At 37.7% G+C, this 15611-nt stretch overlaps 1 protein-coding gene across 1 annotated transcript in view; it reads right to left on the bottom strand.

Annotated features, from left to right (window-relative positions):
• Positions 1 to 7875: 7875 nt before the first annotated feature.
• Positions 7876 to 15611, bottom strand: part of LOC306849562 (hippocampus abundant transcript 1 protein-like) — a 12780-nt gene continuing 5044 nt past the window's right edge. Inside the window, exons 8-12 of the mRNA XM_079384695.1 lie at positions 14455 to 14526; positions 12333 to 12445; positions 12155 to 12252; positions 10747 to 10895; positions 7876 to 10290 (exon numbers count right to left, since the gene is read on the bottom strand). Coding sequence (XP_079240821.1) covers positions 10075 to 10290; positions 10747 to 10895; positions 12155 to 12252; positions 12333 to 12445; positions 14455 to 14526 — 648 coding nt within the window. The 3' untranslated portion in view covers positions 7876 to 10074. The remainder of the gene's footprint in view (positions 10291 to 10746; positions 10896 to 12154; positions 12253 to 12332; positions 12446 to 14454; positions 14527 to 15611) is intronic.

Here is a 15611-nt window from a genome sequence, read left to right as displayed (position 1 = left end):
GCGGTAGGCACTCAGTAAAGCTGCTTCGTTCCAGCCGCTTGTGGCCGCTAGAGTGCGAAACTCCAAGGTGTAGTCATCCACGGACGCCTCTCCTTGGCGCAGGCGAAGAAGACGATCCTGCACAGAGATGCGTCCCGCGGCGACTCCGAAGACCTCCTTGAAGTGGCTGGTGAACGCTTCGTGGGAGTTGATGATGGTGCTCTGCGCGTCCCAGATCGCCTGCGCCCATAGCAACGCCTTGCCGGACAGGAGGGAGGTAAGAAAAGCCACCTTCGATCTCTCGGTGGTGAACTTACGGGGTTGTGCCGCGATATACAGGGATACTTGCAGCAGGAATCCGCCACACCCCGCCGCATCACCCGCGTACTTGGACGGAACGGCCACGGGACTCTCAGAGGCAGGTGGTGGGACAGGTGGCGGAAGAAGGGAGGCCCGGAGAGTATTGACCAACTCCTCCAGCGTGTCGACGGCCGTGGGTGGCCGGGACTCCATGACACGCGTTGCTGTACTTGGTCCGGTCTTCTGTCACGAACAGACTAGGAGACACGGAGGAGTAAAGTCAATACAGGGTTTTATTAGGATAGGTGCAAGGGTGAGTGCTGAGCGGAGGAGCGGGGACAGGATCCAGGAAGGGAAGTCGGCGGTGCGCACTGCCGCGGGGAGGACCAGGACAAGGAAGTTCCAGGGGCGGTGGAGAACAGGAGCGGTGGAGACCAGGAGCGGTGGAGACTTGGAGCGGGGGTTATCGGGAGGTCTGCAGGTAAGTAAGACAAGGTTAGAAGTCAGGCTAGGTTCGGGTAGTGAACGGTAGACCGGACGAGGAAGGAGTGCTTGTGGTGAGTGGATATAGTGCTGTTCATTAGCCGGTGACAGGTGCGGGGAATCAGTACTCAGGTGATTGGGATCTGGCTAATGAAGGTGCAGGTGACTGTGATTCTCTGACATAGACACAGACTGCTGCATCTTTACAGCTTTCTGAGTATCATATGAAGCAAAAATAATGTAAAGTGTCTATGATGGGTTCATTGTAAAAAATGCTTATAATGGGATGCAACTTTAGGCTGAATTCACTGCATTTCATACATTTCTGTCTGGTTTCCAATGACAAATATTGAAACAATTTTAAGTCAAGATACATTTACTTGAGATGCAAAATGACTTGAGATAAAAAAAAAAAAAAAAAAAAAAAAAAAATCAATATTATGAAAATTTATATTCAAAAAAAGAAAAATAGTTTGCCAACTGGGCAACCATACAGAATATATATATTTTTTTTTTTCTGGCCGAAGTATATTTTAAAAATATATGTTGTAAACACTGAAGCTCAATGACATATATATCTATCCATCCATCATTGTAAAGTATGTTCTTTGCTGATTTTTCTTCAAATGTGACGTGATCTATTTCGTGGCCTGAAATATATGAAGAGCTAAATATATTTTTAAATGCTTTTTTAATATATATATATATATATATATATATATATATATATATATATATATATATATATATATATATATATATATTATATTTTCTAAAATATACAAAAAATGGTCAACAAATATATTGGTAGAACACACATTTCAATAAATATGTATTTGAAATATATTTTTTGTACATTTTGAAATATTTTTCAAAATTATATTTTTCTGACCACATTGGCAGATTTTTGTTTTTGTTTTAAGCATAAACTCATTTAATTTTGCTATATTTTTTAGAAAACAAACCTTCATATCTTGACAAATTTTGCTTCTCAAGTAAATGCATGTTGATTTAAGAATGTTTAGATATTTATACTAGAAAACAAGACAGAAATCGGAGTATATCAGCTGCTGCACACACTGCAAAAAATTATTTTCTTAGTATTTTTGTCTTGTTTTCTAGTATAAATATCTAAACATTCTTGAATCAAGTTGCATTTACTGGACAAGAAAAAATATTTAAGATATTGAGTTTTGTTTTCAAAAAAATATTACAATTTTTGTTAGTTTTTCCTTAAAACAAGCAAAAATATCTGCCAATGGGGTCAGAAAAAAAATCTTAATTTAAAAACTAAACAAGATTATTATTCTTGCCCCATTGGCAGATATTTTTGCTTGCTTTAAGGAAAAACTAACAAAATGTTTATTTTCTTTTTAGAAAACAAGACTAATATCTTAAGTCATGTTACTTGTATAGTAAATGCATCTTGATTCAAGAATGTTTAGATATTTATACTAGAAAACAAGACAGAAACACTGAGTAAGAGAATGATTTTTTTGCGGTGCATGAGGATGTTGCTGTGTGTTTGGTTCACATACGGTTTGTCTGTTCCTCAGTATTGGTTCCCATCATGAAAGCAGAGCGGATCGGCGTTGACATTCCCGTGTATGAGCTCTCACTGATCCGAGATCTATGGGAGGAAACACAAGCAGCGACAGAAGAAGGAGGAAGAGCGGATCAGTAAAAGTGCTCTGGTCAAGTGAGGATGAGGAGCAGAATCTAGAGCAGGACTGTTCTGTTCTGACCTGAAACTAAACACACAAACACACCTAACAGCTGTGTTTGATCAGGACTGGAAATAAACTCCGGGGCCAGTTGCTCAAAAGTAATCTGATTTTGGTCATCGGATTGGATCAAATCTTGAAAATGGGTTGCTCCAAAGACAAAAAAAAGGATTCTGAATTCAGTTTAGATCCCCAAACAGCTGTCGATATCAAACAAAAATATAATATCTAATTTAAAGTTTTTTTTTTTTTATCACTGATTGTAAACTACATTCGCACAATCATCAGAGATGGAGCAGTCAGAAGTACACGGCAAAAAATGATTCTCAGTATTTCTGTCTTGTTTTCTAGTATAAATATCTAAACATTCTTGAATTAAGATGAATTTACTGTACAAGTAAAATGACTTAAGATATTATGTCTTGTTTTCTGCATTTCTCAGATCAGAAATTAAGTTCTCAAAACTACTTGTTCAACCTTTTGATAGAATTTGATAGAATAATTAGTTATCTTAAAAAAAAATCAACAGATAAAGATAAATATGGATTAGATACTGTTTTTTAAAAACTCATAAAGAATTGTCTTGGATAAAAAAACAAACAGTTTTCAACATTGATGTCACGAATCCGGTCTATGAAATTTCGTTCACTCACCACCAGAGGTCACCCGCTTACCACATGGACTCTTGCACTACACTAACTGATGCACTTCACCCCGGACTACAGTTCCCATCATCCATTGCACTGATTACACACACAGCTGAATGCACTGATTACACACACACAGCTGAATGCACTGACTACACACACGGCTGAATGCACTGATTACACACACGGCTGAATGCACTGATTACACACACACAGCTGAATGCACTGATTACACACACAGCTGAATGCACTGATTACACACACACAGCTGAATGCACTGATTACACACACACAGCTGAATGCACTGATTACACACACACAGCTGAATGCACTGATTACACACACACAGCTGAATGCACTGATTACACACACAGCTGAATGCACTGATTACACACACAGCTGAATGCACTGATTACACACACACAGCTGAATGCACTGATTACACACACAGCTGAATGCACTGATTACACACACACAGCTGAATGCACTGATTACACACACACAGCTGAATGCACTGATTACACACACAGCTGAATGCACTGATTACACACACAGCTGAATGCACTGATTACACACACACAGCTGAATGCACTGATTACACACACACAGCTGAATGCACTGATTACACACACAGCTGAATGCACTGATTACACACACAGCTGAATGCACTGATTACACACACACAGCTGAATGCACTGATTACACACACAGCTGAATGCACTGATTACACACACAGCTGAATGCACTGATTACACACACAGCTGAATGCACTGATTACACACACACAGCTGAATGCACTGATTACACACACAGCTGAATGCACTGATTACACACACACAGCTGAATGCACTGATTACACACACAGCTGAATGCACTGATTACACACACAGCTGAATGCACTGATTACACACACAGCTGAATGCACTGATTACACACACAGCTGAATGCACTGATTACACACACATAGCTGAATGCACTGATTACACACACATAGCTGAATGCACTGATTACACACACACAGCTGAATGCACTGATTACACACACACAGCTGAATGCACTGATTACACACACAGCTGAATGCACTGATTACACACACACAGCTGAATGCACTGATTACACACACACAGCTGAATGCACTGATTACACACACATAGCTGAATGCACTGATTACACACACACAGCTGAATGCACTGATTACACACACAGCTGAATGCACTGATTACACACACATAGCTGAATGCACTGATTACACACACACAGCTGAATGCACTGATTACACACACAGCTGAATGCACTAATTACACACACATAGCTGAATGCACTGATTACACACACACAGCTGAATGCACTGATTACACACACAGCTGAATGCACTGATTACACACACAGCTGAATGCACTGATTACACACACACAGCTGAATGCACTGATTACACACACAGCTGAATGCACTGATTACACACACATAGCTGAATGCACTGATTACACACACAGCTGAATGCACTGATTACACACACACAGCTGAATGCACTGATTACACACACACAGCTGAATGCACTGATTACACACACACAGCTGAATGCACTGATTACACACACACAGCTGAATGCACTGATTACACACACAGCTGAATGCACTGATTACACACACATAGCTGAATGCACTGATTACACACACACAGCTGAATGCACTGATTACACACACAGCTGAATGCACTAATTACACACACATAGCTGAATGCACTGATTACACACACAGCTGAATGCACTGATTCCTGATTTCAATTCAACATGCTACATAAGCTATGGACGTCCTCTTTCTCACTGCCGAGTATTGTTAGCATTGTCGTTGTCTTCATGCAGCTACACTACGGTGCCTGGTCGTTAGTCTTTGCTTATTTTTCTAGTCTCAGTCTAGTTCCCTGCTTGGGTTACCTGTGTTTTGATTATTGCCTGTTTATTTTGGATTGCTCTTTTGTGTTGCCGTTTGGATTCTGTTTGCTCCTGCATGAACCATTGCTCGTGTTTAAGGATTGTCTCTCTTGTTTTGCTCCCTGGATCCTGTTTGCCGATCGAAGACCCACGCTTGTTTTAGGTTTACTCATGAGTCTTGCCCATGCCATACCCGTTTGCTGTTATTCGACCCTGCCTGTGTTTTGACCATGTGTATGAATAAAGATCTGCAGATGGATCGGAACGCTTCCTCTGTTTCTTCCGTAACAAATGTAGCATATTAACTAAGTTTTCTATTTTGAGTTGGGAACATTTGCTGATTTGGTACTTATTTTTAAGCTCTTAAATGGTTTTGCTCCACCTGTTTTTAAGGATTACATAGATCAGATAACAGGACGATATACATGTGACGGTATTAGAGGTGATTGTAATGTGCCATTAAGAAGAACTACCTTTGGTCAATTATCTTTTGCTTTTAGAGGAACACATGAGTGGAATAGACTCCCGGTAGAGCTGAAAGAATTAAAACATTTAACAGGACACTGTGGTTTCTCGAAAAAGTTGAAAATATGGTTATTGACCCATCAAAATTATGATCACTTATAGTGATTTATGGATATGGTATGGTAGTCTGTAATTTATTTTTTTTTTTTCTTCTGCTCTCATATTTTCTTGTTCTTAATTAGGTGTATTAATATTTTCTTTATATTTTCTTCCTGTCCTTAACACCAACCTGCCAAAAGGGACTACGGATGAAAATTAGCCAGTGTTGGCTAAATCTGGTGCATTTTACATATTGAGGAAGAGGAAGACGATGACAACATGGAAGAGAAAAAGGAAGGGCAAGAAGTCTCAGATATTTCAGTTGATGTGTGCCAGGGTTGGATCAGGCATGCAAGATGATCTTACCCCCGCTGCCTGGCCAGGGCATGTGATGTTGACGAGGTTCTCTGGCCTGTCCCAGACTAAAGACGGGATGCTGGGGCAGAATAATTATTTTTCTTGTTGTTTGCTGTATTGTACTGTACTCTACAGTACATTAAATTAAGGAATAAAACACATGCAAATGCATACATTTGTTGTGTTCATCATGTGAAAAGTTTTTTTTTATTTTTTTTAATACAAACAACTACCAGTTTTTGTAGTATAGTGTTGAATTGATCTCATCAGTGTGTAAGACTGTTGTAGTGTGTGTGTTTTTGACTGTTTGTGTCATTTCTGAGAGCAAAGTTGGTTTTTTCAGCAAGATTGAGTTGTTTTGAGTGGATTCGCAAACTTTGTGTTCACTAGTAAAACATTTACGTTCTTTCTCAAAAGTATTACGTTCCTTTGAGAAACTTTGCGTTGACTTACATTGAACTTGCGTTGAATTTTTCCTCCATCTCTTAATTTTTTTTTATCATCATGTCCCATTAGGGGCTCTTCATATCGCTGTTCAAAAGCGCCTACAGATGTGATGAGTATGTACAGTAATATGTATTACAATGGATATGAAGGGCATAAGAGCAGTACGCATCTCATCCTGTGTTTTATATTTAGAATCTGAGTATGAAACATGAGCAGCTGCATGCTGTCTGTCCAAACCCCTGAAAACACTCCATAAAGCGCTGATCTACTGTCTCTCTGTTTCAGATTAATCCGATTATATGACAATCCAATAAACACTGACGATGAACGAGATGAACACAGATGCAGAAGCTCAGGACGAGCGTGACAAGGAGTTCATGAAGACGTACATCCAGACTCAAGACAGAGGTGAAAATGAGGATAAATCCATGAATTTAAATTAAATACGAATTAAGGAAGCAAAAACGAACTAATTATAATTTATTATTTTAAAAATTATATTTGGTCAAAAACAAAAAAAAACTATTTTATGAATTGAAAAGGAGCCAATTCTATAATTGTGCCCAAACATGCAGATTTTCTTAAGTTATGAAATAAAACAGATTATTGGATTAAATATTACAAGAACATACTATTTGAGTCTTTCTACTTGAAAATTGCATGTTTAATTCAATGTGTTACTTGCCGTTTCTTTTCTAATTATTAGTGAAATTTACTAGCAGTTTCAAAGGAAATGCAAAGCCATTTTTTCAGTGCATGATTCAGTACACAATGATAACATCATACAGCACTTTAAACACTTATGGAAACAGTGCATCATTTGCAGATGTTAAGCTTTAACTAAATGTTCCTGTTTTTCAGCCACTCAGCCGCCATACACCACTAAAGTCTCACTCAGCTGCCTGCTGTAGAACAGATGACTGGAAATATGACACAATCATCTGCTTCAGAATGAGACTGATATCAGTGTGCTTCCATTGCAGTCTATTCATTAGTTTTCTCATTCCCAGTTCAATTAAAACTGAAAAGCAGGTTACACTGGATGATAAGCTGTTAGTATCTACAGGGTTTGGGTTTCTTCTGTAGCAGCGTTTATTATTATTTAACAGCTGGGAGTTAGTAGGCTTGAAGTTCATATTTTCCTTTTTGACTGCATTTATCATTCGTACTTGTTGAAACTAGTTCAAATCTGATCCCAAACCATTTTGATTTGGTTTTCTGTGAAGATTTCCATCGTTTAGCTTGTTTGATGTGACCAAACGTTTCACAGCATGCTGATAATTAATTTTTCTGTCTGCAAGTCAGTGTTTTATAAGAGTGTCGTTTTAATTTATTGTAATTAAATAAATCAAAATTCCGATTTCCTATTTTGCCTTCAGCCATAAATATGACATGCAAACACTTGCATTTCTCTGTCAATGGGAAAAAATATAAATACAGTCCTGGAATATGAAGAGGTTTATTGAAACATCGATCAATGAATAACAATGAATAACAAACGAATGCTTAATGTGCATCGAATGCATCAATAAAATCTCATCAGAAGGCATAAACCAGTCTTCAAGGAATGGCTGCATAGACATGAAGAATGGCACCTAGAGCCGAAACATCATTAAAAAACAAAGTGCAGTTCATTGAAAAAACACCTAAAATGACTTTAGTGGGGCTAAGATCTTCTGGAGTCAGTGTGCATTGATCTACAGCACCGATTGCATAAATAGTCACATCTACACTTCTGCTTTGACATCATTTTCAAGTATGCATCATAATCAGGTCTCCAGAATTGGCAATTGAAACATTTCCTCCACTCTGTGCTGCTTAAATACATCAAACGTGCGATAAAGCAGAAATCGTCACAGATTCAGGCTGTTATTGCTGCAGTGTGTCACATGATGAAATGTAATAAATCAGATAATCTGCTGATAACAGAGTCGTGATGTGTAAGGAAACCAAAATAAGTTTTACTCTGCTTTTAGCATGCAAAAAGAAGACTTTTTTCAAGTATATAACATAACATAAAAGTCAGTAAGAGTCTGCTCTGTTAGCAAGCAATGAAAAATCTGTAAAGCTGCTTTATATAAAAAAAAAATAATAATTGATTCGGTCCTCTGGAAATGATATCAGGACATTGGCAACTCAGAAACATTAAAAATGCCTTACAGGAATAATTCAGCCAAATATTAAAATGTGCTGAACATGTTCTCCAGATGTTAACTGATGGACTGGAGTGGTGTGGATTATTGTGATGTTTTTATCAGCTGTTTGGACTCTCATTCTGACGGCACCCATTCACTGCAGAGCATCCATTGCTGAGACACTGATGCAGAGACACATTTATACAAACCTGATGAAGAAACAAACTCATCCTGATCTCAGATCATCCTGAGGGTGAACACATGTTCAGTACATTTTAATTTTTTGCTGAACTATGCTCCTTAAATCTGTGTGTAATTGTGAGGTAGCAGCTCTGTGTTGAGTAGCTGGTGCTCATAAATGAGTTACAGATTAAATACATTTTCTTCATAATAATTCACCTATCAAAGCTGCACTTGATCTAAAGACAATGATTCTGTCTGTTTCGTGCCGTTTATTGATAAAAGACGCTGCGCTCTGGCTGTATGTGCGATGCATGTTTAAATGCTCTTAACTAACTTTGCCACTAGGACTTTATTATTACTGCAGTCTGTACAAGTTTAGATCAGAGGTTAAAGTTCATCAGTAATATAATAAAGGACTACTACAGTTTACATTCAAATACACGGCAGCACATCAACTACACTGCAAAAATCATTTTTGTCTTGTTTTCCAGTACAAACGTCTAAAGATTTAGACGCATTTCCTTGAGAAACACAATGACTAAAGATATTATTTTCTGAAAATGCATCAAAATCTTTTTTTTTTTTCTTGCTTTAAGCATGAATTTCTCAGTAAGTAAGACTTGATATCTGAGTAAATGTGTCTTGATTTAAGAATGTGTAGATATTCGTACTGGAAAACAAGACAAAAATACTAGGGAAGAACTTGATTTATTTGCAGTGTCCGCCAAAATATGGAGAAGGCACATTCTCTTTCAAAGACCGAAGGATTAAAAAAATAAAATAAAAAAGACAGAAATTTAGACATTCAATAAAAAGCTTTTTCAGACACACTGAAATAAAACCCAAACCGGAGGAGATTCCCGCACTGCAAAAAAAATTATCTTACTCAGTATTTCTGTCTTGTTTTCTAGAATAAATATCTAAACATTCTTGAATCAAGATGCATTTACTGGACAAGTAACATGATTTAAGATATTATGTCTTGTTTTCTTAAAAAAAAAAAAAAAAAAAAAAAAAAAAAAAAATTAATTTTTTTTAGTTTTTAAAACCAGTAAAAATATCTGCCAATGGAGTAAGAAAAATGATCTTAATTCAAAGGCTAAACAAGATAATTTTTCTTGCCCCATTGGCAGATATTTTTGCTTGTTTTAAAAACTAAAACAATTTGATTTTTTATTTTATTTTTTTAAGAAAACAAGACATAATATCTTAAATCATTTCACTTGTCCAGTAAATGCATCTTGATTCAGGAATGTTTAGATATTTATTCTAGAAAACCAGACAGAAACACTGAGTAAGAGAATATGTTTTGCAGTGTGTTGGGTTTATAAACTGCTGTCCTGTAAAAGAGGCTCGTTGTCTTCGTCGCTCACAGGAACTGATCCGCTCTCCGTGACGCGGCTCGCAGACTCGGTCATCACAAGCGTGCTACAGGTCTTCACCGCCGGAGCGTGTTGAGCCGGGATGAAAACCGCCACCAGCAGAGCCAGAAGAACCGTACAAGCACCAAAGAGGAAGGGAGGACCAGGAATCACACGCTTCTGAAAAACAATCAAAAACTCAGTGTGCATTGTCCTATATGAGAAGTTAAATGATTTCTCATGCGCACATAAAAGTCTGTACTTATTTTATTTTTAAGTCCTTGAGGCTATGTAATATGGTGCTAAGAATATTGTAAGAAGAAACCCAAAATGCTTTTAACCTGCATTTTGCATAATGAAGAAGTGCATCTTGAATTCATTTAATCGTATTTGGACTTTGACGTCTCGTACAGTAAATTTATTTTCATTAAATACTTAATATTCTATTGTGAAAAACAAACTAAATAGGGGCACAATACTGGAGAAACATATTTTCCATACTCTGAATTATTTTTCCATACTTTTCCGGACCTGGAAAATACTTCAAATTTCATACTTTTCCAAACCGTGTAGGAACGCTGAGACAGACGCAGAAACAAACACAAACAGAGCGATTACGTTCAGAGACTCTTGTACCTCTTCAGTGTCGGGTGAGACAGGGTTCAGATCATCGGGGCTCATCTCCTTCAGTTCCACATTGAAGAGGAAGAAAATGAATCCGAACAGAGCCGGGCCAAGTCCGTTACACAGACCTCGGATCCCTGTGATCATGCCCTGAACGGCTCCTAAACACGACAGACACATACAATCAATCCTGCAATATCATGAGAAAAATAACCAAATACATTTTACAGGAAATAATGAAAAACATATTTGTGTGCATGACTGGAAAACAGATATGCATCTGTTTTGTTGGACATAAATAAATAAATAAATCCTACACTGCAAAAAATTATTTTCTTATTCAGTATTTTGGTCATTTTTGTTTTCCTTTACAAATATATACCCTTATAATATATATATCCAAATGTCCTTATAACAAGATCTATTTACTGGAGATGCAATATTATATTGCTTTGAAAAATGTATCAAAACTGACTTTTTTCTTCAAATTAAGAAAGAATATCTGCTAATAGGGCAAAACAATCTCGGTTTCCCTTTGAATTAAAATTATTTCTATTTCCTCATTGGTAGATATTTTTTTCTTGTTTCAATTTCAAATTTTTATACATTTTTCAGAAAACAAGACTTAAATCATTTGGTTTCTCAAGTACGAAAGTTATTTTTTGCAGTATATTTTTTCCAGATTTTTGTGCAAAATTATTAATCACTATTGTCATTTTGCAAATGTCTTTTTACATATTTACATTTTTACATGTTTTCTAAAACAAATAAATTTTTTTGCTTAAAACAAGCAGAAATATCTGCCAATGGAGTAAGAAAAATACTCTTAAAACAAGAAAAAATATCTTGTTTAGATTTTGAATTAAGATTATTTTTCTTACTCCATTGGCAGATATTTTACTTGTTTTAAAAACTAACAAAATTTAGATTTTTTTCTTAACGACAACAAGACATATTATCTTAAGTCATTTTACTTGTACAGTAAATTCATCTTGATTCAAGAATTTTTAGATATTAATACTACAAAACAAGACAAAAATACTAAGAAAATCATTTTTTGCAGTGTATATTATGAAAACTGGTACAACTATAAGCTTCTCTCAAAGGCTGACCCAGTGAAATTCCTAAAATTAACTCCAACAATTCCAAATTATGTTCATGCTTTTTATATTAAAACAACAGCAATTAAGATTTTTGTATTGCAACACAAAGTTAGCATGCATTTATTCAGCAACCACAACTGCAAAATGTATTCTTCGGACCCCACAGACTGATATTTGTTCTGGTTTTAATCATAAATTCACCCCATTTTCATGCATATATTTTAATGCATCATGCATTTATGAATGTTTAGATATATGCACTGGAAAACTGATTGAGAATGTGATTTAGTGCAGTGTTGATGAGCATGCTCTCTCACCCTGCTGGTCGTGATCCGTGCAGCGAGACACCAGCGCGCTCACGGCTGGAAAGGTGATGCTGGACATGGCAGCGACGGCACCGGCCGCCCATATCATCCTATCATCAAAAAACACACAGTTACTCACACCAATCACAGCACTGCTCCCTCTCCATTACAATCAGTGGCAGATTCTCACCATGCTTCAGACCCGAAGCCGTACCAGGCCAGCTGGAACAACTGAAACCCGAGTCCCAGCAGCACTGTGCTTTTATTCCCAATCTTCTTCATCAGAACGCTTAACAGTAACGTCTGCACGGACAAATAATCATGAAGGATGCAAAACCAACTGTATATGTGACCTGTTCTGGCAAAATGAGTCACAATGAGCAAAAATGAGTTATTTTTATCATTCTCTATTGAAAGCCCTTCAGAATGATGCATGATTTGTTGGAATCAAAATAACTGAGCTCCAGCTGTACATTTAGACAAAAACTGATTTAAAGTTTCCTGAAGGTTCCAAAGCAAAATCACCAGCAACATTACATCTTTCACCACTTCTTTTCTTAATAATCATCATTCAGAATCACAATATAGATATTTTCTATTGTGTCTTTGTTGTTATAAGAACCAATGGAAGTCGTGGGGGAAGTCGTGGCCTAATGGTTAGAGAGTCAGACTTGTAATCCAAAGGTTGCGGGTTCGAGTCCCGGGCCGGCAGGGATTGTAGGTGGGGGGAGTGAATGTCCAGCGCTCTCTCCACCCTCAATACCACGACTGAGGTGCCCTTGAGCAAGACACCGAACCCCCAACTGCTCCCCGGGCGCTGCAGCATAAATGCTGCCCACTGCTCCGGGTGTGTGTTCACGGTGTGTGTGTGTGTGTGTGTGTGTGTGTGTGTGTGTGTGCATTTGTTCACTACTCACTGCTGTGTGTGTGCACTTGGATGGGTTAAACGCAGAGCACCAATTTCGAGTATGGGTCACCATACTTGACAATACGTCACGACTTTACTTTACTTTTTACAATGCAAAAAATAAACAAATATAAGAAACAACCTACTTTTTTTATTTTACATCAAACATAAGCATTCAAGTAAGAAAAACAAATAGTAAAATATAAAAACACACTTAAGTGTGTTCATTAAAAATGAATAGATTATTAAAACTACAAAAGCAGTTCAATCAAGAGCAGCGAGTGATTCCTTTTCTTTTATTGTTAGATTAACATTAATGTGACAGACGGATCTAATATAATGTCACACATCCGATGTTTTTCCCCAAGCGTTCACTTAAGACATGACAGATTATGTTTGCGTGAACACTTAAATATATTTAGCCTGCTGTAAATCTGTGTATAGTGTGCGCTTCAGATGAGAATCACAAAACATACAAATAAAGATGATTATCTTTAGGGGGAAGTCTTTAGGGGGAAGTCGTGGCCTAATGGTTAGAGAGTCGGACTCGTAATCCAAAGGTTGCAGGTTTGAGTATCGGGCCGGCAGGGATTGTAGGTGGGGGGAGGGAATGTCCAGCGCTCTCTCCACCCTCAATACCACGACTGAGGTGCCCTTGAGCAAGACACCGAACCCCCAACTGCTCCCCGGGCGCCGCAGCATAAATGCCCACTGCTCCGGGTGTGTGTTCACGGTGTGTGTGTGTTCACTGCTGTGTGTGTGTGTGTGTTCACTGCTGTGTGTGTGTGTGTGTTCACTGCTGTTTGTGTGTGTGTGTTCACTGCTGTGTGTGTGTGTGTGTGTGTTCACTGCTGTGTGTGTGTGTGTGTGTGTGTGTGTGTGTGTATGTGTTCACTGCTGTGTGTGTGTCTGTGTGTGTGTGTGTTCACTGCTGTGTGTGTGTGTGTGTTCACTGCTGTGTGTGTGTGTGTGTGTTCACTGCTGTGTGTGTGTGTATATGTGTTCACTGCTGTGTGTGTGTCTGTGTGTGTGTGTTCACTGCTGTGTGTGTATGTGTGTGTGTGTTCACTGCTGTGTGTGTATGTGTGTGTGTGTTCACTGCTGTGTGTGTGTGTGTGTGCACGTTGGATGGGTTAAATGCAGAGCACGAATTCCGAGTATGGGTCACCATACTTGGCTGAATGTCACTTCACTTCACTTCATATGTTTAATTATTATTTGGAGCATTGGGATCGCTAGACGAGGGGAGCTTAATGAACTTGTTTTTGTGAAAACCATCAAATTCGACCAAAATTGTAATTTTTTGCCCGAAGCTCAAAATTATCCCGTGCACATTCAGACTCATTTTGCCAGCATTAGCCATAGATCAGCTCATAAAAGAGCATCTGGAGCTCAAGGTCTGTACCTGTGCTACGATGGACAGGATTCCCACCATCGCAATAAACCCAGCAATCGTTTGTGAGGAGAAGTTAATGACCTGAAACATAACGTACAGTTTCTAAAGTCTGCGCTCCAATCAAGGCACATTTATTTCTATAATCGCTATAATCGCTAAGATTGTTGCAAAGCAGCTTCAAAGAAAAATAACAGTGTTTATGTTACAAAATTCACCAATTATAGAAAGAATTCAATAGTCATTAATCCAATCAATTCAGTTCAAGGAAGATCATGCAATGCAAAAAATGATTTTCTAACTAGTATTTTTGTCTTGTTTTCCAGTGCAAATATTTAATAATACTGAAATCTTGAGAAGCTAAATAATTTATGATATTAAGTCTTGTTTACTGAATAAAAACAACAAAAGTAAGTGAGCTTATGCTTAAAACAGGAACAAAAAATATATTTTTCAGTGGGGTCAGAAACAAAATTAATTAAAAAGGGAAAGATTATTATTTTTCCAAACCAATTGGTAATTTTTTTTCTTGTTTTAATCATAAATTTGTCTAATTTTGATACATTTTTCAGAAAAACAAGACATAGGGCCAGATTTACTAACAGCTTGCACCAGCGCAAACCGTCTTTTAAAGTCGTTGAAATAGTACTGTCAGGATTAATAAAGACGCGCAGTGAAGAATTAGCGCTGAAAAGGCGTAGACAGTTATTTTTGCGCCTGATCTTATTGAATATGCATTTGTAGGAGTTTCCCTTTCAGACACAAAATGTATAGGAGGAGATTATTAAAATGAATCACACAACGCGATTTACTAACGTTTGCGTTCATCAGATTACTGATATTTGTGCCGTTATTTAACGCCCAAAGAAAGCATGTCTTAAAGCAGGTGGTAGATTGCGCTGGTCATTATGGAAATGATCTGCTGCATCTGTGTTCTTTAATGTGAGCATTATTAGTAAATCACACGCAGAATTTTCCCTCCCATCTGCGCTCTAACACTAATTTGCCCTGTTTAGTAAATCTGACCCTTAATATCTTAAGCCATTTTGCTTCCCAAGTAAATGCGTCTTGATTTAAGAATGTTTAGATATTTGCACTGGAAACAAAATTAGTTTTTGCAAGTCCAAGTGTTGAATTCCCTGTTTTACTCTGACATACGGAGGGAGTGA

This window comes from Barbus barbus, assembly GCF_936440315.1.
Source record: "Barbus barbus genome assembly, chromosome: 29".
NCBI classification, from domain to species: domain Eukaryota; kingdom Metazoa; phylum Chordata; class Actinopteri; order Cypriniformes; family Cyprinidae; genus Barbus; species Barbus barbus.
The sequence above is the reverse complement of the archived record's forward strand: the minus strand, read 5'-3'. Positions and strand labels throughout refer to the sequence as shown.